This window comes from Martes martes (assembly GCF_963455335.1).
Source record: "Martes martes genome assembly, chromosome: 1".
Taxonomy (NCBI): domain Eukaryota; kingdom Metazoa; phylum Chordata; class Mammalia; order Carnivora; family Mustelidae; genus Martes; species Martes martes.
Genome location: NC_137888.1, coordinates 134,161,450 through 134,185,859, shown reverse-complemented (window position 1 = coordinate 134,185,859; position 24,410 = coordinate 134,161,450). Strand labels below are relative to the sequence as shown.

Below are 24,410 nucleotides of genomic sequence, written 5' to 3'. Positions count from 1 at the left end.
ACACTCTTTTGTGAAATCTGAATCACGCATAACATTTTCTCACTCGCTTCCATAAGATTATAGGCATCTTTTCTCCAACAACAACAAAAGTACATTTTGATCCCGTACAGTAATTAAAACATGACAATTTAGAATGCTTCTAAATCATGTGGGCCCCAACTGGATATTCCCTAATGGATCTGGGACATTCATCTTCAGAGGTCAGCAAACTTCTGTAGAGGGCCGGGTAGTCAATATTTTTGGCTCTGCAGTTCAGACATCCTGTCTCAGCTATTCAGCTCTGCTATTGTAGTGACAGAACAGTAATAAACAACACATAAGCAAACAAGCATGGCCATTTTCCAATAAAATGTCCTTTATAAAACTGGCATCCTGCCAAAGAAGCCTACAAACTCCCATGTTCTAGGAGTTAATCCTTCATTCCTTGGGTGTTATGACCAGACTCAATACTACCAGACTGTTTAAGAAGCACTATCTATTAGAGGCACCTGGGTGGCTCGGTGGGTTAAAGCCTCTGCCTTCAGATCAGGTCATGATCTCAGGGTCTTGGGATTGAGCTTGCATCGGGCTCTCTGCTCAGCAGGGAGCCTGCTTCCCCTCTCTCTCTGCTTGCCTCTCTGCCTACTTGTGATCTCTGTCTTCAAATAAATAAATAAAGTCTTAAAAAAAAAAAAAAGAAGCACTATTTGTTAGTGCAAGAACCAAGTAGAACCTAGACTGTGAATGTCATAGCAGTGCATTCTCAAAGAAGATTGTCCAGATGATCCTATTTTCCTAAATGGAGGGTAGTCATTTCCTTTCTCTTTTGATAATGAAAATATACTTAATTATCCTTCACCTAAAAATAAGCTTAATGACCTTAGAGGGATCTCTAACAAGGCATGTCTTGCAATTCCATTAACAGAAGCAACGTGGGGATTATGACATTGAGTATGAACTTTGTGAGAGGCATTCTAAAAGCAAAATACATGCAAATCAGAAGAGAAAAGAGTCAAATGGATATGGGTCAAAGAGTCTACAGACTCAGGCCAAAGCAACTAGAAGCTCAAATATGTGAGAAACTTCTACTCTGGAGATCTTTTTTTTTTTTTTTTTTTTTAAGATTTTATTTATTTATTTGACAGAGAGAGAGATCACAAGTAGACATAGAGAAAGGGGGAAGCAGGCTTCCTCCTGAGCAGAGAGCCTGATGCAGGGCTCCATCCCAGGACCCATGACCTGAACCTTAATCCACTAAGCCACCCAGGTGCCCCTCTGGAGATCTCTTTTATGCAGAGAAAAAAACAGGTAGTTTTCTAAATCATTATGTATCACAATGAAACAACTTCAAGCAAAAGGGGATTTTTTTTTTAGACCTCAAGACACATTCCAAGTTTAATGTTTTCCCTTTCAATAATATCTTTTCTTAGTAGCATTGTTAACAAGATTCCTTTTGCTGTTTGACTCCTACTGTAATTTCTGAAACACAGTGCTTTTATTTATTTATTTATTTATTTATTTTTATAGTGGAACATAATGTTTCAAAAGATAACTTAGTGGACTCAGCATTGAAGAATTCTGGGTAAGTAAAGACTTCAAGAAAAATCGCTGTCCTTATCATAGATAAAATCAGTTCTCCGGTCATAGCTTGGTTATACTGCCCATCCCTAGAGATGCTCCAAGCCGTGTAAGTTTTTTTTCACTTGATGTCATTTTTAATAATGATGGTTTGGAGGATCTGTTCATCAGTGCTCTGTGGATTAGTAAATACTAAAAAAATAAACACACTAAAACAGCAAACCATTCCCCAGCCTTCCCTCCCCTCTCATCTCAAAACATATACACCCAACAAAAGTATAAAAGGCCAGGTCAGGTGGATTCCATTGCAGATGCACATTTTAGAGTCATTCTTGACACTTCTTTCTCATCACCCCCACCCCAAACCAAAGAGATCACCAACCTGTCAATTCCAGCAGCTAAACCTTTGAGATGGATTTTAAATCCACTCTGGCATCTTTACTGGCCACAATCTAGACTAAACCGGGGCTGCCCAAACTCGAGTATGCAACAGAATCCCCCGGATGGCTTGTGAAAGCGGCCGTCGCAGAGCCCCCCTCTCCTGATTCGATTCAGAAGGTATGGGCAGGGCCTGACAATCAGTATTTCTCACAAGTCCCAGGTGATGCCCCTGTTACCAGTCTTCAGATCACACTTTGAGTACCACTCAAGTATTGCTTATGTGGATCACCTGCCTCCTGAGGCAAAAAAAAAAAAAAAATGATCTTTGTAAGATTAAATACTCATCATGTGACTTCCCTGCTCAGAACACTGACTGCCTTCAGTTAACCGGCCACAGCCTGGGCATGGTCTATAAAGCCTGTGATGCCAGTCCTGTCTCACTCCTGTGTGATGTGACAACTTGCTGCCTGTTCTCCAGCCACTGGCCTTCTCTCTCTTTCTCACATGGGGCAGTCTTTCCCAGAACCTTTGCACACGTAGCTCTTTGCCTAGAATAAGTTTTTATTCTTTCCTTCATGTGATCAACCTATACTCACCCTCAAATTCAACTCAAACGTCAGTTTCTTGATGAATTCTTCCTCATTCCCCAACTTGGTCAGATTCCCCTATGACTCCATCCCATAGCAGCCTGCAACTTGCCTGGGAACTACCTGGCAGGTTCATGATTATTGGATGAATCTTTCTCAGTAGACTAGCATGTATAAGAGAGCAAGGATCGTGACTCACTTTGTTTTGCACGACCCCTTGGACAAAACAGATCGCCTGGCCCGAACATCGCAGGGCTCTACAATTTGTGTCCAAAGAACAAAGTTAATTTTTATAAGATGAATTCCAACTTGACAATAATATTACTGCTGGCTGTGAGACTGATGGCTAACATTTACTCAGCGCCCGTGGGCAGGCACCACACAAAGCACTTTACAAGCACTTTGGGTTCATTTAAACCTAAGAAGTAGATGCACTGTTATTGCCATCTTACAGGTGAGAAAACTGAGGCTCAGGAAGTTGAACTAAACGGCTCCAAACCACATAGTTCATAGTTATGGGAACTTTTTTGCCTGGTAGATACAAATCTAGACTCTGAAAATCATTATTTCTAGTATTACACGGTTCTTTATATTCTCTATCACTTTCTTTATCTCATCCCCTTCATAGCTTTAAGATACAGAATATTATCTCTGTTTGCTTCTCAAAGGCGAATTTAGAGATTGGAGGGTGGAATGACTTGGCTAAGGCCACGTAGAGCATGTCAGCAACCAAGCCAGGACTTGAACTCAAATCTTCACATACATAGCTCATGATTCCTTCCATTCAGACATGCTGGAAATGGGAAAAAGTGCTCTCTAAAATAAGATGATTTTTGCCACATTTCTGTTCTCAAATATGCATCTGAAAATGTAAATTCATTTGACCATTTTGCCAAGCTGCTAACAGCCGACGAATGGACTACTTTTCAGAGAGCTCTTTCGGCTTTGAGGGATAGTCAATGCCGCATGCCAGAGCCTATTGGGAGAGCGAATATTCGCTGAATATTTCACGTTCAGAGGGTTCCACAGTCTCCAACACCAGCACACGGATCCCTGAGTCGTGTGCAAGTTGCCAGCCTCGTCTGCGCTCACTGGTGGCTGGCTCTCCGGCTGCTTTCCCCCTGCCTTTCCTTGCTAGCTGCTCCAGCGAGACACTCACTTCTTGGCTGCCTTGTTTATTTACCTCCTTCGCGCCTACATCGGCCCAAGCTCTCCGAGGAAACTGGGATAGAAAGGGCTGAAAGCAGAGCGATTCAGTAACAAACAAGTCCCCAGTCTGCATTCCTGGACTAAGATGCCCTCAGGACAACCTGGTCACTTCCCTTGCAAATAGCTGTTGCTTTATCAATCCAGCAGAAAACTCCAGAATGCCACTCCTTCTATCGCTGCAAGACAGAGAATGAGAAGAGGTTCTCCAAATAGAAAAAGAAGAAAAATATCCTAGCAACAGAACCAATGTCTAGAAACAGAAAGAAAAGGGAAGGTTGAGGTCACAGATCCAAAGAAAACTTCCTTGGAAGGAGAGGTACCATGAAGCTGAATCAGGGGAGCAAACTGAGTTTAGAGGAGTGCGTACAGATGGTGTCTCAAAGCTATTTTAATAGGGGGCAATAGAGCACTTCATTTGAAAGAGTAAAACAAATATTTTTACTCAGTCAGCAAGAATTTGAGCATTTCTTACCCACCAACGACTATTCTAGGCTTGGCAGATACCATGATTAATTATTATGGCACCAGTAAAAAAAGCCACCTTCAACCATGCACACTCTCCTGGGAGAGATGGATATTTAAAGGGAAAGTTATAACAAAGGATGCATCAGGCAGTTTGGTCTGCTGTAACAAAGTACTGTATAGACCGGCTTCAGAACAAAAAGAATTCATTTCTCACAGCTTTGGAGTCTGGAAGTCTGAGATCAGGGTGCTGGCACAGTCTGGTTATGGCGAGAGTCCTCTCCTGGGTTACAGACTGCTGACTTCTCGTTGTGTCCGCACACCGTGGAAAGGCAGTAGGCTAGCTCTCTGACCTCTTCTTCCAAAGACTCCAACCCCATTCACAAGGGCTCCACCCTCACAACCTAATCACCCCCAAAGGCCCCACCTCCTAACAGATCACACTGGGATTCGAGTTTCAATGTCTACATTTTGAGGGAGCAAAGACAGTCGGCGAATTGCAAGATGGTACCTTCTGTGAAGAACAAGCATGATATGAAACAGAAGGCCCCAGTTGGTGAAGGCCTCACAGATGAGACAGGTTTGAAGGGAATGATTTCACTGGCTTAGTGGGAGGGTGTGGGCAGGGCGAGGGTCAAGGAAAAAGGCAGGGCAAGTTAGAACATAGGGCATTTTTCAAAAACTATGAGATGATGAATCAAGGTGAAGCGAGGCTGTGCTCGGGTAGGGATGATGAGGAATGAGGGGAGAAGGGAGGGCAGAACTGAGAAGAAGGAGTCTGAAGAGGTATACCGTAGAGCACAACTAGCTCATGAGTGGCTTCCACACCAGGCTAAGGAGTCTTCATTTATCATGAAGGACAAGGAGGAATCACTGGAGGCTTGGTCATGGGAGCACAGCGAGGTCAGATGTACACTGTAGGAAGATGATTTGGGGCCTGGGGCCCTCCTGAGTGCAGTCACACTGGTTGTGTGCCTATGAAGTGGGTCCTGAACATCATAACCCTACAACAAACAGCACTTCCTCCCCTGGCCTGTTTTCCTCAGAAGAAGAACCTGTCTGTTCCCATTTCCCAGAGCACCAGACCCTCAGAACCTCTCACTTAGATGTCTGAATCCAGTGTCTGAGCCTTGGCCTGTGGCCTGGTTTCTAGTTCCACCTCACTGGCCATCTGAGCATCTTCAGAGGGACCCCATAAAGATTCTGGGATGTCTTAGCTAAGAGGTTCTCTATCTCCTGAGTTGTCGGAGAATTACAATACTCACACACAAAAAACCCACACTATTCTAGACATACTATACTCTTACTATGAATAATTATATAACATTGACTGGTTACAGTTGCATAAAAACAGACCTGTGCTTTATTTCTAAGTGACGAGCCCCTACTCGGTGACACTCACTCAATTTACACACTAATGGGTACCAGAACCTCAGATCGCTAGAGCACCCACATGGACCCTTTGCCCTGATACAGAAAGTCATTCTTCCTGCCACGGCCTTAATTCAGACTGTCATGATTCAGGGCCTGAGTTGCAATAGTTTCATTTAACCCTTCTGCACTCAGGAGGGCCCCAGGCTTTAATTAAATGATCCCCTATTGCTATCTTGAAATTTTTAGTAGATATTTTTAAAGGTGAGCTGTTGCAGGGGGAGGGGTGTGTCTGTATTTTCACTTTTCAATGGACTCTACAAATTATGTAGCTTTTCCTAATAATAGGTGCTGAGCAACAGTTATCTCATTTGGTGCTCCAGCAGACTTCTCTGAGGGGGCCTGTCTCTGTCTCAGAGAAGGTCAAGGAGAGGCTTAGACAAGCCAACTCACTTAGCTGGTGCACATACTTAGTATATGGCGAAGATTCTACCCCAAGCCTTTCCGATTCTCAATATCGCTCTGGTTTTACTAGCTATTCAGAGCAGATCTTTGGCCTGGGCACAGTAAACATAGTGGGAAGATCCTTCCTTGCCAGAGCTTGATCCTCCAATACCTTCTTCTCACCACGGAGAGAGAACCTTTAAAACTTTTCTTATTTCAAAGGGAACTTGTTTCACTCCAAAGATTCTCAAGCATTGTTCGCGGTTACACTTTATTTCCAGCTCGTGAAGATGAAATCATGACTAGCCACGGATACAAAAATGAGTCACTTAGTAGGTTCCTTCCTTGACAGTCTGCCAGGTCTTCCCAGAGACTTAGGGACAGCACCTAGGCAGCCACTCTCCCCCATCAGACAGGGGCGGGTGAGGCAGTCACGGGGTCCCTAGCCCAGCACTGAGGTTTGCCATGCCCTTGAGCATGACCTAGTGTCTGAGAGTGCACCCGTCAGGAGTCCACTTCGCTCCTCTGTGAGTTTCTTAACTGTGAAGCGGATTGGCCTCCAAGGACTGATGCCAGGAGTAATTGGAGTCACTGCGTGGACAAAGGGTAGAGCACAGAGCTTGGCCGGCGGCGGACACGCAGGAAGGACGGGCTGTTACTGCTGTGTGAAGTCATCTGCATGGAGTCAGGGAGGCTGCCTGTGAAGAAGGGAAGGCGCGCAGGGACTCGTGAGGTGGGAGCAGTGACCTTTCAGTCTCCACGCGACAGGCAGCACCGGGCGGTTCCCGACAAACGCACTGAGGCCTGACCCACGGGTCCGTCTCACCTGGTTCTGATCGCCCTGGCCGGGTAGCCGGCATGAACACGTCCATAAGAGGACTGACCTGAGACTCAACAACGCAGCCCTCACTGTGGGCACGCACGAAGAGCACGCTGTCTCTTAGAGTAGCTTGTCCAGATGCATGAGAAACAGTCCGAGAAGCCTGCCTGCGGTTCCAAGGATGAAGCCTGCATACACGTGAGTGGAAAGCTGGACTGCCAGGCAGCAGCCCCCCTGGAGGCTGCACATGCACGGCCGCCTCTCCGAGCCCCTCACCTTCCCGCTCCCAGCACCGTAAGGCTGTTTACTGGAGCTGCATTTCTGAGCCTTCCTTCTCGAATGCAAAAGGCACAGGAGAGAAATAGAAGATACTCATCTTCTATCAAGACTGAACAGACATTTTGGAGAATCATCATGAAATCATAAAAGCATCATAAAATGCTATTTGGGGGCATGCGAAGTCTGAAGTAAAACCTCAGAGGAATCAGACTGGAAAGTAGCCGAAAGCAAGCAGCAGCAACCTGACCCACTGTTCTCTAATACACTTAGTTATGGGAAGCGTGGTCCCTCATTGTGGCCCTTCAGACATTTAGGAAAACTGTAAATTTCATAAGCATGAGAATCAAATGTCCTCTTGCCTCCTGCTGCTTTTGCTCTGTCTCTTTCACCAAATGCGTTTCAACAAATCTAGATGTGAAGTTTGTAAAACATGGCTGCCCATTTGTGGTCACTCCTTTATCAAGAGTTGGGAGCCAAATAAAATCTTTAAAAAAAAAGTGGGGGGGGGGTTGGTACCTGGGTGGCCCAGTCATTAAGTGTCTGCCTTGGGCTCAGGTCATGATCCCAGGGTCCTGGGATGGAGCCCTGCATGGGCTCCTTGCTCCGCAGGAAACCTGAGCTTCTCCTTCTCCCCACCACCCCCCTCCGGCTTGTGTTCCCTCTCTCACTGTCTCTCTGTCAAATAAATAAAAAAAAATATTTTAGAAAAGGGGGGGGGGTGCCTGGGTGGCTCAGTTGGTTGAGCAACTGCCTTCAGCTCAGTTCATGATCCTGGAGTCCCAGGATCAAGTCCCACATTGGGCTCCTGCTCAGCAAGGAGTCTGCTTCTCCCTCTGACCCCCTCCCCTCTCATGCTCTCTCTCTTTCTCTCCCTCAAGTAAATAAATAAAATCTTCAAAAAAAAAGAAAAGCGGCGGGGGGGGGGGAATTGGGAGCTAGGTCCCCTTTTCATGAATGTGGGCAGCCTTGTAGCTGCTCCAACCACAATCCCAATACAGTATGAAAGAATTTATGCAAGTGACAACCCAAACAGGGTCACAAAATGTCTCCAGTCTCTTTCTGGTCAATGGAACACTAGACTCCTGGAGGCCTCCACAAGAGGCTCTGAGCAGGCACTTCAGTCCACTGTCCCAATGGATCCCAGACTTCTAAGATGCTAGAAAAGTGAGTGAAATCATCCAAGGTCCTCCAGTCTGCAAATGCAATCATCTCCCATCTGAACACCACCTAACAACCAGCTGCAAAAAGGAAGAAGAATCATTCTGCCAAGTCCAGCCTGGGTTCCTTACCCACAATACTATAAGCTATAACAGCCACTATTTTAAGCCGCTCACTTCTGAGGTAGCTATGGCACATCAGTAGTTAACTGGGACTCGAGATAAACTGTACTCTGCCTCCCTGACTCCACATGCCTGCGGGTAAGAACATGCTTGTGTCATTTCCCAGGAACAAAGCTTCCAGGCTCCTACCTTCACTAGCTTTTCAGGAAGCATGAGTCCCCAAAGGGCTCTTCACAAATACTTCTAAAATCTAGGAGTGTCTCCACAATCTAGTCCTCTTGACTTCCAAGAATGCAAGACTCTAAACTCTGCAGACTCTAAGCTCTGTCCTCCAGGATCACTGAGAAGCCTTCAGTTGCTGCCAAAGGACCATCTCAGGCCAGGCTAATGCCTGTGGCTTTGACAGTCTCAACAGCCAGAGGAGATCCCATCAAAGGATGACAATTGCCTTTGTGCTTCCTTTCTCAAGGATTCTGGTCTGAGTCCAGGGCAGGGCTAGGAGGGAAAATGATCTTGCTTCCTTCAGAATTACCTCTCCTACCACCCCAGGACTCCCTCAACCTCATGATAAAATTTCTTTTATTTTCTGTAATCTCAAACCCTGTTCTCTAACTCTTGTTGAAATTGGTTCCCTGCCAGCTGGCTTGCCTCATTGTTCTCTCGATGTGGTAGAAAGCTAAAGTGACTGTGAGTGACGCCCATGCTGGGAACCCCCCACAGAGGACACAGAGGACAATCCTTTAGACAGTACAGTTTCCATTAAAGCGCATTTTCTTGTTGTTCATTTATTACATGGATGGGCATGACACCCCTTGCTCTGAAATTTGGATCTTACATGAAACCATTCTATTTGCAATGCTACAAGCCCATCTCTTAACAGTAACAGGGAGGGAACTGTACGGCACATTTAGAGTGTTAATTTTGAGAAACATTTGACATTCTCCAACCCCAAGGCTTTGTCTCTTTTCCTATATAGAGCTCCATTTCTAAAATACCTAGAGGGCCTAATCAAATATTCTAAAAATCATCTGCACAGTCATTTGAAAAACTGAGTGTAACAGAACACACTAAGAATATCTTACATATAAACTTAGTGTTAGAAGGAAAGTGTTCCTTACTATAATTATCTGCTATGAGCAGCTCATTGTAAAAAAAAAAAAAAAGAAAAAAAAAATAGGAAGTTCAGGAGGAAATCTCCTCCCTTTTGTCTTTGATCATGAACTGACCTCATAAGACCGAATATGCATTATGCCTGATTCAGAAAGTTTACATGTGTACCAGAGTAAAAACAATGTGTTACCCAACTATTGGTATGCATACTCTTGGTAGAACACAGATTATTTTTGGTAGTTCATATAAATATCTTACATTTTAATATCTATTAGCCTTAATGTACACTGAAAGTGAAATATGCAGCTAGTACATCTAGCCTACCTTCAGACATTTTGAGGGAAATGAACAAGACCCCACCAATGTCTCCCCATTTCTCTCACTCTTTCTCTCATCTTCTCTTCTGATCGTCTCCTACCTCCCCTTCTCTTCTTCCACCCTTGGTCTCCCAAGAGAAGCCTCCTCAGCTTCAAGGTTCCAGCTTTCTTCCTACTCATCCCCCAACACATACTACTTTTTATTTTCTGAGCAATTTAGTTTTTCAGCTTCTGATGTGCATCTGAATGTGGATCTAGCAGCTGAGTAAACAAAGGATCCTCCTCCTCCAGGCACCCACCCTAAACAGATAGTAAATTGTAAATAAAGTGTTTTTGTTGTCACAAATACATAAAGTCCATTATCACAGAAAGTTGAAAATCTAACTATATTTAAGAAGAAAAAAAGAAAAACGCATTGATATTTCTAGGCACTTTTCCAAGTCTTGACAAGCTGAGGACTATCTATCACATAACACACACTTGAGCGTTCAAATTTTTTTCAGCATCACAGTTTCCTTATCTGTAAATGTGAGACAATTCATTTTTACCTGATTTCTTACTGAGAAAATTAAATAAAATAGCATATGTGCTGGTTGAAACACTATAATATATTAGATCGATTGTTACTAAGATTTCGTGATATACTTTTTTTTAATTTCAAGAAGTGAAATTACAATGTTTTCATTGCATTTTTTTTTTAAGATTTATTTCTTTGAGAGAGAGCACAGGTACATGTGCACGTGAGAGAGGGGGCAGAGGCAGAGGGAGAAAGAAAGTCAAGCAGACTCCCCACTGAGCCCAGAGCCTGAAATCAGGCTTGATCTCACAACCCTGAGATCATGACCTGAGCCTAAACCAAGAGGCGGACACTTAACTGACTGAGCCACAAGACACCCCTCACTGCATATTTATTTATGGTTACCTTCTTTTTGAGGCTAATGATCCCCGTTTTCCATTTAGAGTAGTGATTTAGTTTTCTTTTGCTTACAATCTGAATGTGAAAAAAGAGTCAACTGAAAAACATCAAGCAATAGTTCAGAAAATACACAGAAATACATGGCCAATCTTGTAGGTGACCTAGGAATGAGCGTCCCTGTGAATGAAAAGAGTTATCTAAACTGCTATCAGGGGTCCGTGGGTGGCTCAGTTGTTAGGCATCTGCCTTCGGCTCAGGTCGTGATCCCAGGGTCCTGGGATCTGATCCCTTATCAGGCTCCCTGCTAGGTGGGAAGCCTGCTTCTCCCTCTGTCACTCCCCCTGCTTGTGTTCCGCCTCTCGCTGTGTCTCTCTCTGTCAAATAAATAAATAAAATCTTTAAAAAAAAAAACAAAACTAAAATGCTATCAGGCTCAAGATTCCTTTTGTGACAAATACTTGTATTTCCCTCTTTTCTATTTAGGACTGAAAAAAATCATAATATGATTATACAGACTGTTTTCACAAAAGCAGCATTATGTATTATTAACAGTAATTTAACAAAAAATGAAAGTGAGGTCATCTCTGATAAACTAATATGCATCACAATATGAAATGGTCAGGTGTGACTGGCTGCAACAGAAGATAGGATTTGGCCACTGGATAATTGGACGAATAATACGCAGACTCCCCGGAATGCAAGAGCTCTGCGTGCAGAGCCCAGCAGATGCACGGCATCCACGACGAGTACTGTGAGTCAGTGACAAGAGGTTTCTGAAATGGGTGAAATTCGGAACAAGATAAAGTTTAATCATTCCTCACTACACTATGGTTTTCTTCTTGGAAATTCAATGGGAAATGAAAGCCTTGCGCAAAACACTGTGTGTTAAGTTCTAAGTTCAGATAATTAGAAACTAGGGTTTTACTTCCTGGAAAACCTGACAGGGCATTAGAAAGTCATAGAGTGCATGGTAGTGTATTGTTAACTCTGGATACTGTGTCATACAGTGCTTCTCGCTGACTTACTCATCTTGCAAAACTGAAACTGTATCCCCTCCTCCCCTCAACCATTTATTTCCTGCTTCTATGAGTTTGACTATTTTAGATACCTCATGTAAGTAGAATCATGCAGTATTTGTCCTTCAGTGACTGATTCATTTCACTTTGTATAAAGAGAAGAGATCTCACGTTAAGTGTTCTTCCCACAAATAAACCAGCCACAAAAGAACACAAAGAAATTTTTGGAGGTGATGGACACATTTAGAATCTTGATTGTGCTCTGATATCATAGGTGTATGTCCAAACTCATCAAATCATATACATTAAATACGTGTAATTGAGTGCCTGGGTGGCTCAGTGGGTTAAAGCCTCTGCCTTCGGCTCAGGTCATGATCCCAGGGTCCTGGGATCAAGTCCCGCATCGGGCTCTCTGCTCAGCAGGGAGCCTGCTTCCTCCTCTCTCTCTCTGCCTGCCTCTCTGCCTACTTGTGATCTCTGTCTGTCAAATAAATAAATAAAATATTTAAAAATAAATAAATAAATAAATACGTGTAATTTTTGGCATACGAATTATACCTTAATAAAATTTAAAAAGCAATTTTAAAAGAAAGAAAGTCATGTTAGACACTGGACAGTTCTTCAATTGTAAGACCAATCCATACATTATAGTACATTAAGCATCCCTGACTCCTTCCCACTAAATGGCAAAAGCAGTCTCCCACCCCAATTATTGAGTCAAACATCCCCAGAGATTTGCAAAATGCCCCTGGAAGGTTGTACCATCCCTACTTCCACAGAGTCAGTGGCTTCAGGGCAAGGACCTTGAAGTTAGAGGATCTTTCTGTAGCTTGCTTTCTTTGTTGACTATTTTACAATTTTGGGCAAGTCACTTAAATTGAAGTATATTTAATGTGACTGTAACCAGGTGTTTCAGGTTTACTTTTGTTTCTCAAAAAGATAGGGTAGAATCCTAACCCCTACTACCTCAGAATGTGATCTTATTTGGAGAGAGTCTTTACAGAAGTAATCAAGTTAAAGTGAGGTCATTAAGGTGAGTGCTAATCAACTATGACAGATGTCCTTATATAAATGGGGAAATCTTGACATAGCCACTCACACAAGGAAAATACTATGTGAGGATGAAAGTAGAGATCGGGATGATGTTTCTACAAGCTAAGGAACACAGAAGATTGCCAGCAAACCTCTAGAAGCTAGGGCAGAGGCATGGAACAAATTCTTCCTCACAGCCCTCAGAAAAACCAACTCAACTGACCCTTTGATGGTGGATTTCCAGGATCCAGAATGATGAAACAATAAATTTCTGTTGGCTAAGCCACTGGTTTGTGGTACTCTGTTGTGACAGCCCTAGCAAACTGAGACATCAGGATATTATATTTGTAAAACCAACTATGCCATTTTAATTTTCTTTTTAAATTTTTTTAAAAGATTTTATTTATTTATTTGTCAGAGAGAGAGAGGGAGAGAGAGTGAGCGAGCACAGACAGAGGCAGAGGGAGAAGCATGCTCCCTGCCAAGCAAGGAGCCCGATGTGGGACTTGATCCCAGGACCCTGGGATCATGACCTGAGCCGAAGGCAGCTGCTTAACCAACTGAGCCACCCAGGCGTCCCTTAATTTTCTTTTTATGTTTTTGTTCTCCTCCAGCACTTTTCTTCCTGGGATCTATTTAATATGAAAATGGGCTTGATACAATGGAATATTATTCTACCATTAAAAAGAACAAATGAAATCTTGCCATTTGCAACAACATGGGTGGATCTAGAAAGCATAATGCCAAGCAAAAGAAGTCGGTCAGAGAAAGACAAATACCATATAATTTCACTTGTATGTGGAATTCAAGAAACAAAACAAAGGGAAAAAAAGAGAGAAACAGAGAGACAAACCAAGAAAGAGATTCTTAACCATAGAGAACAAACTAATGGTTACCAGAGGGGAGGTGGATGGGGAGAGGGATGGAATAGGTAATGGGGATTAAGGAGTATACTTATACTGAGCACTGGATGATAAATGGAATTGTTGAATCATTATATTATACACCTGAGACAAATATAATACTATGTTAACTATACTGGAATTAAAATTTTTAAAAATAAAAAGTAAATTAAAAGAAAAAGAAATGGTCTTGAAAGATACGATTTCTGTAGAGAGGATATGCTAAGATTAACATATATAGGTTGGGGCTCATCAGCTAATCATGATGGTCTTCCATGATGGAGGATATAACTTTCTACCATTAAAAAACTTAGCCAAAAAGCTAGAGTCTGGAAGACAGAATATGACGTGATATCCTAGTCTGTCTCTTCCTAAGTTGTGGAATTGTAAAAAAGAGGATGGGAGGCTAGAGATAATGGCTCCACTCTGAGGTTTCATAACTTTGATGCAGGAAGAAGCTATGTTGGATAGTTTGTTTTTTTTTTTTTAAACACTGAAGACATTAGGGAACTTTTTCCTTCTATACTTGGGACTCTTGAGAGAAACTGCTTGTCCAGCTGCCTCGTTATCAACAAGGAGGTGGCTTCCTACTTTTGAGGAAATATGAGAGCATAAAAAATGCTCCAGGGGCGCCTGGGTGGCTCAGTGGGTTAAGGCTTCTGCCTTCGGCTCAGGTCATGATCTCAGGGTCCTGGGATCGAGCCCCGCATCGGGCTTTCTGCTCAGCAGGGAGACTGCTTCCTCCTCTTTCTCTGCCTGCCTCTCTGCCTACTTGTGATCTCTGTCTGTCAAATAAATAAATAAAATCTATAAAAAAAAAAAAAGATGCTCCAGTTTATTTTCTCAGACATTACCTTTGCTTCTATGTGTGAAGGATGGATATGCTCACCTTTTAAGAGCTAAGGGGAGGTGAAGTGATTTAGAGAGTACCACCAGCACAAAACTCAAGTGTAAATTCTATAAGGGGAGCATCAGACAGATGGGCATATGCATGAATCAGTGGTCAGTGAGAGGTCAGGGGAGCCCTTCTACACCATGCCTTAAGTTCACACATGCCTCTCGTGCATATGACAATTTAGGAAGAAAAAAAGTAAGAAGGAAACTCTCAGAGACTGGGCTTATATCCTCAAAGCAACTGTCCATTCTCTAACCTGTACAATCTCTAAAGAGACTGTTTAAACTACTACATGAAAAAGCAGTGGTGAAAACTTGGTTTTTGAAACATCCCCAATCCTTTCACAAAATTAAAGTAGCTAAGGTAGCAAAATCAGAAATCCATGAAAAACATCATAAGCAAAACTGAATAACAATATGCCTCCTGGAACTTCTGAATACAGGGTGATGGGAGAACCCTTAGTATTTAAATTTTTGCTCCATTTTGAGTTGACTTTTGTATATGGTATAAGATTACGGTCCAATTTCATTCTTTTGCACGTGGATATCCATTTTTTCCAACACCATTTCTTAAACATACTATCTTCCCTCCTTGTGTATTTTTGGCTCCCTTGTGAAGGATTACGTTGATTAAGAAGCTAGGTCCTTGTAGGAACAACAGTTGTATAGGAAAAGGAGAATTCTCACAGACCTAAGAGCTTGGGGTCTCATAAATCATCAAAAGATATCTATTTCCAAAAGAAGAAAAGCTGATCATGGAGGACTCCACAGGCAGATTTGAAAACAATTAAAACTAGAGAAGAGGGGAATCTGGCTGGCTCAGTGGGTGCAACATGTGACTATTGATCTTGGGGGGTTGTGAGTTCAAGCCCCATCTTGGATGTAGAGATTGCTTAAAACTAAAACCTGAAAAAAAAAAAAATAGAAAGAAACTTTATAGTCTCCAGTTTAAGAGGAGAGCCAGTAGGCTACATAAGGATAGGATGGTGTTGGGGCTGCCTGAACCTTCAACATTCTGAGAAAATCTTTCTTGGAAATCAGTGGAACCAGAAGTCTACTTGGTCAGAGCATGATCAGTGTAAAGAAATGAAATGTTACAAATATTCCTGTGGGAGAGGCCACGCTAGAAGAAGAAACCTATCTCAGGAAGTAGCAAAAATATAGCTATACTAAGAAGCAATTAATTAAAAAAAAAACTTTTCAGTGATGGCAGAAGGGACTTAGAGCCATCGATTTAGGAAAGTTTTCCTAGCATACCTCTATTTCCAAGATTCTTCTAAAAGCCAAAGAAAACACATCTTATTCAAGCATGACAACAGAAAAGGATGAAAGAGAAGCTAAAGACAAAAATTATCTGAATAACATATCTACATAAAGTAAAAACACACTTAAATGTTCCACAGGGCACACAAAACCAAATGATTTCTAAACAAAGCAAAAGTAACTAAGAAAAACTTACAAACTCTGAAACAACACCGACGTTAATTTATAAAGGCTCAGAAATAGGTGAATAGGTGTTACAGAATAAACTGGATTCTCTCAAAATTCATATATTGAAGTTCCAATCCCCATTATCTCACAATGAGACTGTATTTGCAAACAGGATCTTGAAAGAAATTAACTAATTAAAATGCAGTCATATAGATGTACCTTAATCAATATGACTCATTTCCTTATAAGAGTAAATTAGGACAAAGACACAGAGAGGTAAGACCACACGAAGACACAGAGAGGAAAAGGAAGCCATCCACAAGCCAGGGCGTCAAAAGAAAGCAACTCCACCAACATTTTGATTTTGGACTGTCAGCCTCCAGGATAATGAGAAAATACATTTCTATTGTTTAAGCTATGCAGTCTGTGGTGCTCTATTTTGGCAGCCCTAGCAACTAATATACTAGGCAAGACTGATATAAATATTATGAGCAAACTGAGCTCAGGAGGTTACATAAAAGGTATAGAATTGAAGACTTTATAGAGAAGAAATACAGTGTGAATGAATACCATAAAAATAAGGAAAGGAAATAAACTACACATGGTGGAAAAAAGGGGAGAAAAAAAGACAAAGTGATAGTTATAGAGAACAGGCAAAGAAGACCCAATATATATAAAATTGGATGTTCTTAAAGAGAAAAACCAACGCAATAGGAAGAATAATGAAGATAAACACAATTCAAGAAAAATTTCCTGCAATAAAAGAGAGTTAAGCAGATACTGAAGAACATATTGTGTATCAAGGGAAAAATCTGATCCCAAATATTCTATATTAAATATCCACAAACTGTGTGTGAAAGCTAAATCTAACCCGTTTTCTATTTTTGTGAATAAAGATGTATTGGGAGACGGCCCACCTACTCATTTACATACTTTCTAGGGTTGCTTCATATTACAATGACAGAGAGGAGTACATGAGACTTAGACTGTATGGTCTGCAATACATATAGTATTTACTATCTGGCCCTTTACAAAAAGGTGTGCTGACCCATGGCCTATGCCAAAATATACTCCACTAAAAATATTGGGTTAAAATTTTTAAAAATCAGTAAAAATAAAACAAAATAAAATAACTTAAATCCATTGAACATCCTGGACAAAACACCAAGATACTTAAATAGCAACATTTTTAAGGTAAAATAATGTTCTATGCCAGTACACAAGGGAATAATATCACTGAGTCAGTTAAATGAAGAAAATATGGACCAAAAGTTTAATTTTCAGCCAAACTGATCTACAAGTCTAAAGGCCAAAGGCACACTGTTATTAAAATGCAAGAACTCAGGGAAAACAGTTCTCAGGAGCTCTTTCTGAGAAGGCTCAGAAAGAATGACAAAATACACAAAATTGTTTTTTGCTCTGACAATGTAAATATAACTATGAAAGCAGTCAGGGAGGAACAAAGGAAGAATTCAAGGGAAGCAGAACAAGCACTCTGTCTTATGGATAGTAACTGGTAAAAAAGAACAGGGAAAGAAGGGAGGAGTGACTCCTGGGTAGTCACAACATTGCTTATTGTAGGAAATGAAGACAAAATCTTTAAAAAGTGGGACTACAAGTACTATAAAGGTAAACGACTCATGTAAAGGATAACTTTTAGAAAATTACACAAACTTTCTAAATAACAAAAGTAATTAGGGGCCCCTGGGTGGCTCAGTTGGTTAAGCATCTGTCTTTGGCTCAGGTCATGGTCTCAGGATCCTGGGATCATGACCCTCATCGGGCTCCTTGTTCAGCGGGGAGCCTGCTTCTCTCTCACCTCTCTCTCATTACCTCTGTCTCTCACTTTCAAATACATAAATAAAAAAATTTTTAAATTAAAGTATTTAAAAGGGAGAGGGGCAAAAAAGAAAACAGACCACTTTCTAGAAGGAACACATATGTCCATCAATAGGGGAATGGCTGAATAGACTATGATAGACCCATATGATATCATACTATGCAGCTGCAAAGAAAAATGAATGACCTCCAGTATATACTGTTCTGCAGGATATACACAATCCTGTAGGATACACAGAATTCTGCTAAAATGCAGAGCAGTGTGCAAAGTATGCTGTGCATAAGAAAAGGAGAGAATCACAGATATTAGTATTGCTCAAATTATAAAACAAACAATGAAAGAATGAACACAAAATTAATAAAATAGTTACCCTGAGTTAGGGTAGCCATACATCTGTTTGCCCAGAACAGCTCTGGTTAATGGCTTTTGATATCAACAGAAGTGGAGGAGACTGCTTTTTGAAAAGGCATCTTACTGGTACTCATTTCTGATACATAGGTAGACCCTTGACTATCTAGAGAAAAGACAAGGAATGAGAAATGTTAAATCCTAAAAATAAAAGAATAAAATATTACTATCTCCATTTTAGACTAAGAGGAGTTTGCATATTATGTTTTTTTTATGTCTGAACCATATCTAGGTATTTCACTCAAAATAAATGGAATTCCTAATAAAATCATACACAGTGTGACAACACAATACTGAACAGTATCTATAAGTCAATGATTACTTTTTTATGGTAATTATGCCATCACCTTATTTTCTTAAAAATAGGTGATCTTATTGAAGTATAATTGACATATAATGTTATGTTAGTTTCAGATATATACTGATTTGACAATTTTACACATATTGCTATATTCACTGTAAGTGTACATTTATTATGCTTATCTGTGAAACTATTTATCTTCCTAATTATTACTTAATTTTTAAAAACCTTATTCTTTCTCTGTACTGGCCTTCTCATCTATAACATGATAATAAGAGTATCTCTTTTTTAATATTGTTCTAGCATAGGCAGAAGACATGAATAGACACTTTTCCAAAGAAGACATCCTGATGGCTATCATCAGGAAAATACAAATCAAAAACATGATGAAATACCACCTCACACCAGTCAGAATGGCTAAAATCAACAGCACAGGAAACAAAAGGTCTTGGCAAGGATGCAGAGAAAGGGTAACACTCTTGCACTGTTGGTGGGAATGCGGTGCAGCCATTCTGGAAAACAGTATGGAGATTCCTCAAAAAGTTAAAGATAGAACTACCCTATGGTCCAGCAAATGCAGCACTAGGTATTTACCCAAAGGATATAAAAATACAGACTGAAGGAGTACATGCATTCCGAAATTTATAGCAGCATTATAAATAATAGCCAAACTATGGAGAAAGTCCTAAATTCCATCAACTAATGAGTGGATAAAGAAAAGGTGGTGTATACATATATATACGTATATATATATATATATATATATATATATATATACACACACACACATACATACTACTCAGCCATCATAAATTGAAATCTTGCCATTCACAATGATGTGGATAGAGCTAGAGTGTATTAGTCTCAGTGAAATAAGTCAGTCAGAGAAAGACAACTATGAATCTTTCTTTTTTTTTTTTTTTTAAAGATTTTATTTATTAGAGAGAGAGAGCAAGCACAGGCAGAGGGAGCAGCAGGCTCCCTGCCGAGCAAGGAGCCTGATATGGGACTCGATCCCAGGACACTAGAATCATGACCCAGGTGGAAGGCAGCAGCTTAACCAACTGAGCCACCCAGGCATCCCCTATGAATCTTTCATATGTGGAATTTAAGAAAGAAAACAAACAAACATATGGGAAGGGGGGAAAAGGGAGAGAGGGAAACAAACCATAAGAGACTCTTAAAAATAGAGAACAAACTGAGGGCTGAGAGAGGAAGGTGGGTGCGGAATAGGCTAGATGGATGATGAGTATTAAAGAAAGCACACGTCGGGTCACCTGGATGGCTCAGTCAACTGACTGAGCATCTGACTCTTAATTTCAGCTCAGATCATGATCTCCCATCACGGGATTAAGCCACACTGCAGGGTCCATGCTCTGCAAAGAGTCTGCTTGTCCCTCTCCCTCTGCTCCTCCTCCTGCTTGCTTTTTCTCTCTCAAGTCAATTAATTAAATCATTAAAGAGAAAAACTAAAGAAGGCACTTGATGTGATGAGTGCTGGATGTTGTACATAAATGATGAATCACTGAATTCTACTCCAGGAACCAATATTGCAGGGGCAGCTGGGTGGCTCAGATGATTAAGAGTCTGCCTTCGGCTCAGGTCATGAGCTCCAGGTCCTGAGATCCGGCCCCAATTCCGGCTCCTGGCTGAGAACAGAGTATGCTTCTCCCTCTGCCTCTCCCCCCTACTCCTGCTCTCTCTTTTTCTCTCTCTCTCAAATAAATAAATAAATAAATAAAACCAATATTGCATTGTTTGTTTAAATTAAAATTTAAAAAAATTGTTCCAGGATTAAATGGACTAATATAAATAAAAGTTAAATATGTGAGAAAGTGCTTAGTACACAGTAAATATTGCTTAAGTGCTAGTCATTATTATTCTTATAGTTGTCATCATTACTGACTTTTTAAAAGATTATACTCTCTTTAATAACTGTATTTTAGAAGGGCTGTGTGTGTGTCTACATATAGATCTATATATGTCTGTTTTCTCTTAGTTATCTAGAAGAAACCACAATAATCCAGAGAGAAGGAAGCATAATGTTGGAGCAGAGGCAAGAAAAGGGATCAGATGTGACCTATTCTTCCAAATCCCTTTACAGTTTTATTTTAATTTGGGCTGAATTACTCTGCATTCGGGGATGAATTCTTCTGGAGAATGTTATGTCCCACCCTTTTCCCTAGTCAAAAGAGGAAAACAGATCCTCCAGGGTGGTCAATTCTAGTGGGTAGACAATAAAGTTTTCGTGAAGAGGATAAGGGTGTTCAGCCTGTGAAGTATGAAGGAAGGGTCTGTCTTTAAGGTGGGGTAGAGAGGGAAAGGAGGGAGACTTGGAGACTTATAGACTGAAAACATGACTAGGAGTTGGGGTTCTGCCAGTGAGAATTTCCTCCTTTGATTTTCCTCTGAATTTAGTGAATAGCCATATTTGCCATCCTGATAGCAGTGTGTCAAGTCCCAATAGATGCCCTAAACGTTTAGAGTGTTCTGCTGCACATCACCAGCCTCGGGTCTGGATATCAGAATTACAGGCCTGGGCAGGAAGAGAAAGAGCAGCCTTTTCCCATGAGGTCAGGAGAACAAGGCAAGCACTGAGGTGCTGGTGGGCAAAGAAGCTCAATGGCAAATGGTTGAAATGTATCTAGGAAGAATAGAAACAAGCACCTCTTTTCTAAAGTAAATTAAAAGAAGATGCCTTGATAGAAGGAGGATCCTTGAGGGCATATGTTTCTTATTAAAAATAATCAGAAATCCGGACATCCTCTGAAGTATCCATAGGTCCCTGTGATGATCAATTTCAATTCCAATCAGCAAGCACTTACTGTGAAACTAACATTTGTTGGACACTGCTCTGAACTCAAGCTCTACACACTGGACATGTGGACACAAGTAAGGCATAGGTTGTGCCATCAAAGGTTCACTGTTGTATGTGGAGAGAGAGATAAAAATAGCTAAAATACAGCATGATTATCATAGAAGAGGCAGCAATTTTCAATCACTTGTAACTGGATCAATTTATTGGCTCAAAATGTCAGGCAAATATCCATATTGATTGGTTTAGAGGGGACTGGTGCCTTTAATGATTTTCCACCCAAAGAGGTCTAAGAGGCTGCAAACATCTTATAAAAAAACCCTGGGCTCAGGAAATTCTTTTGGGTGTTGACTCCCACAATGTGCTCCATATTTTCTACTTTTCTGGCCTCTAAAGTCTCCATCCTTTGGGCTTCCCATCTAGATTCCCCTCCTTGGCCTAAACCTTTCTCAGTGTTGCCACATTTAGATATTTGGGGGTGGCTTGAAAAGGAAGACACTCAGATGGATTTGGAGTCACCTGTACAAGGTGCCTATTTGAGAAGGACAAGTCTGCAGTCAGCAGATAATTTAGACAAAGGATATCCCTTTTCACTTTGTTCCACTGATGATGGTTTTATCACTCCCAACCAGTCTGCATTCTCTGCGGCATCTCCCATTTTCTTCTATTTCAGGCTCTCTTCAGTGACTGTGGTATAATTACACAAAGCTGAAGTCTTTTTATTTTATCGTATTTGCCACAAAGGCCTTATCTATTGACACTGGGAAGGACACAATGGTCTGAACTATGTTTCTAATGTGATAGCCTTGGATATTCTGTCTCTCCCAGAATGCTACTCTCCATTAGTTCATGACTACCGTGTATCCAAATTTTACATGGTCAAAGACTGTCCTCCAAAGACAAGTAAGTTATAAAAGAAGATGCAGTTCCCATGTTCAGGCCCCTATTCCTCTTCCTGATAGTGACCCCAAAACTAAGTATTGAGAGCAAAACACAGAGGCCTGAAGTGCTATAGTCATCTGCAACACACAGGAGAGCCTCCCAAAACAAATAATTACCAACCCACAATATCAATCGTGCCAAAGTTGAGGAAACCTGAGTTAGAACGCAACTTGGATGTCGTGACAAAAAGACCCCAAAATGAAATTATTCCAACAAGATGAGAACGTACTTGCTTTTGTCTGGGCTGGGGAGGATGGATCTGTAAGAAGACCCAGGGTCCTTCCATATCATTGCTCTGCACACCTCTATGGTGTCACCCTTGACAAATGGTTGAATCTGCCTTTGTGGCTTCACCTGAACATTCTGACCCACGTGTACTGCTTTGCTAGGGCTGCCGTAATGGAACACTACAGACGGTGTAGCCACAGAAATTTATTTTCTCACAATTCTGGAGGCTGAAAATGGAGGTCAGGGTACTGATAGGGTTGTTTTTTTCTTGAGGCCTCTCTCCTTGGCCTATGGATGGCTGCCTTCTCACTGTGTCTTGACATAACCTTTCCTCTGTATGCCTGTATCGTTGGTATCTCTTCTTTTTATAAGGACACTAGTCATATTGGATGGGGGCCTCACCTTTATGATCTCATTTAACCCTAATTACCTCTTTAAAGACCCTCTCTCTGAATATAGTCACAGTGGGGTTAGAGCTTCTAATGTGAATTTTGAGGACACACAATTCAGTCCATAACATAATGGGAAAGGAAGAGAAATTATAGGGCAAACAGCTGTATTTTTTAGGGATTTTTCCTAAGAGTTATGTAAGTTATTCTCTTGCATATCACTGGCAAATGTGACAAAACTTTGTCACACGTGCAGCCCAACTGCAAAATAGGCTGGGAAGTCTGTTCTCTAACTTGGTAGCCATGAGCACAGATAAATCTCAGACGGCAATGTTATTTTAGAAAAACTATTAGAGAAAGAGATAGAATTTTAGAAACTGAAAATGACAATCTGTTCTAATTTTGATTTAGTGGTTCCCCAATATAATGCCTCTTGGATTCATCCTAACTACCAGGGCCCATGAGATAATGAAACCAATTCCTACATAGAATCCCAGTACTGCAGATTCCAAACCCATCCCTACATCTTCTTTTATTTAGAAAAGTGTCACAAAACTGCAGCCACAAGAAAACACTTCGTATTTCCTCAGTGGCATTTTTGAGTCCAGGCAAATTTATCCCCACCCTGAGTTACACCGTGTGTCTCTTATTTTGTCTTTAAAAAAGTAGTGAGAAAGGCTCTATGGCCAGGGAACTGGAAGAGAAAATGCCTATGCTGTTGCCCTTTAAATTAATTTCCTTCTCTGCCCATGAACACCTGAGCCTCTGCCTTAATGACTGAGGTTGAGATGTGGTTCTTAAAGGCATACAATTTGGAGAATATCCTGGATAAGATCATCTATAAATAATACATTAACAACTATCATATCTAAGAGGCATTTTAAGAATGACCTAGTAAAACTGTAACACACCTCATTTTAACATACATTCACTCAGTTAATATATTAACATTGAATAGTTAGAATTCTAATGCTAAACTTTCAAGCAGTTTATGCGGCTAATGGCTGAAACCAGGCTATTGCCTGAGTCACTTGTGGAACTTCAGTAACAGTCTGTATATGTATGTGAAATGCCACTAACCCTAACGGGAGTGATGGATTCATTACTGAGTTGAAAGAAGGTGACCCTTCACAACCCGAGGAGTACCTGTCTAAGAAAGCCACTCACCGTTCTTCTTGTAGAACATAATTTCTCCTTTGAATTCCGTTTTCTCCTCCAGTGACTTTTCTATCTGAAGCATCAGCTGTTCATTGGTTTCAACTCCAAATAAGAATTTGCAGCTGCAACTCTTCTGCATGACTTCAGTCCGGGCGAATCCAGCGAGCTCACAGAAGCCATCAGAACAGTAGACTATGGGGAACCCCTTAGCCACCTGGGCATTCGCAAGGATGAAGTTGCTATCTGTAAAATGACAAGGAGACACTCAGCCACCACACGAGCGTGAGGAACTCTTTCTTTTCCATCAGTTTCAGTAACAAA

General features: G+C 41.2%; 1 protein-coding gene across 1 annotated transcript in view; it reads right to left on the bottom strand.

Annotated features, from left to right (window-relative positions):
- Positions 1-24,410, bottom strand: part of KCNH8 (potassium voltage-gated channel subfamily H member 8) — a gene marked incomplete at both ends in the record, with an annotated part of 371,995 nt that overhangs the window by 223,760 nt on the left and 123,825 nt on the right. Inside the window, one exon of the mRNA XM_080813771.1 lies at positions 24,099-24,332. Within this exon, the coding sequence (XP_080669897.1) occupies positions 24,099-24,332 (234 nt within the window). The remainder of the gene's footprint in view (positions 1-24,098; positions 24,333-24,410) is intronic.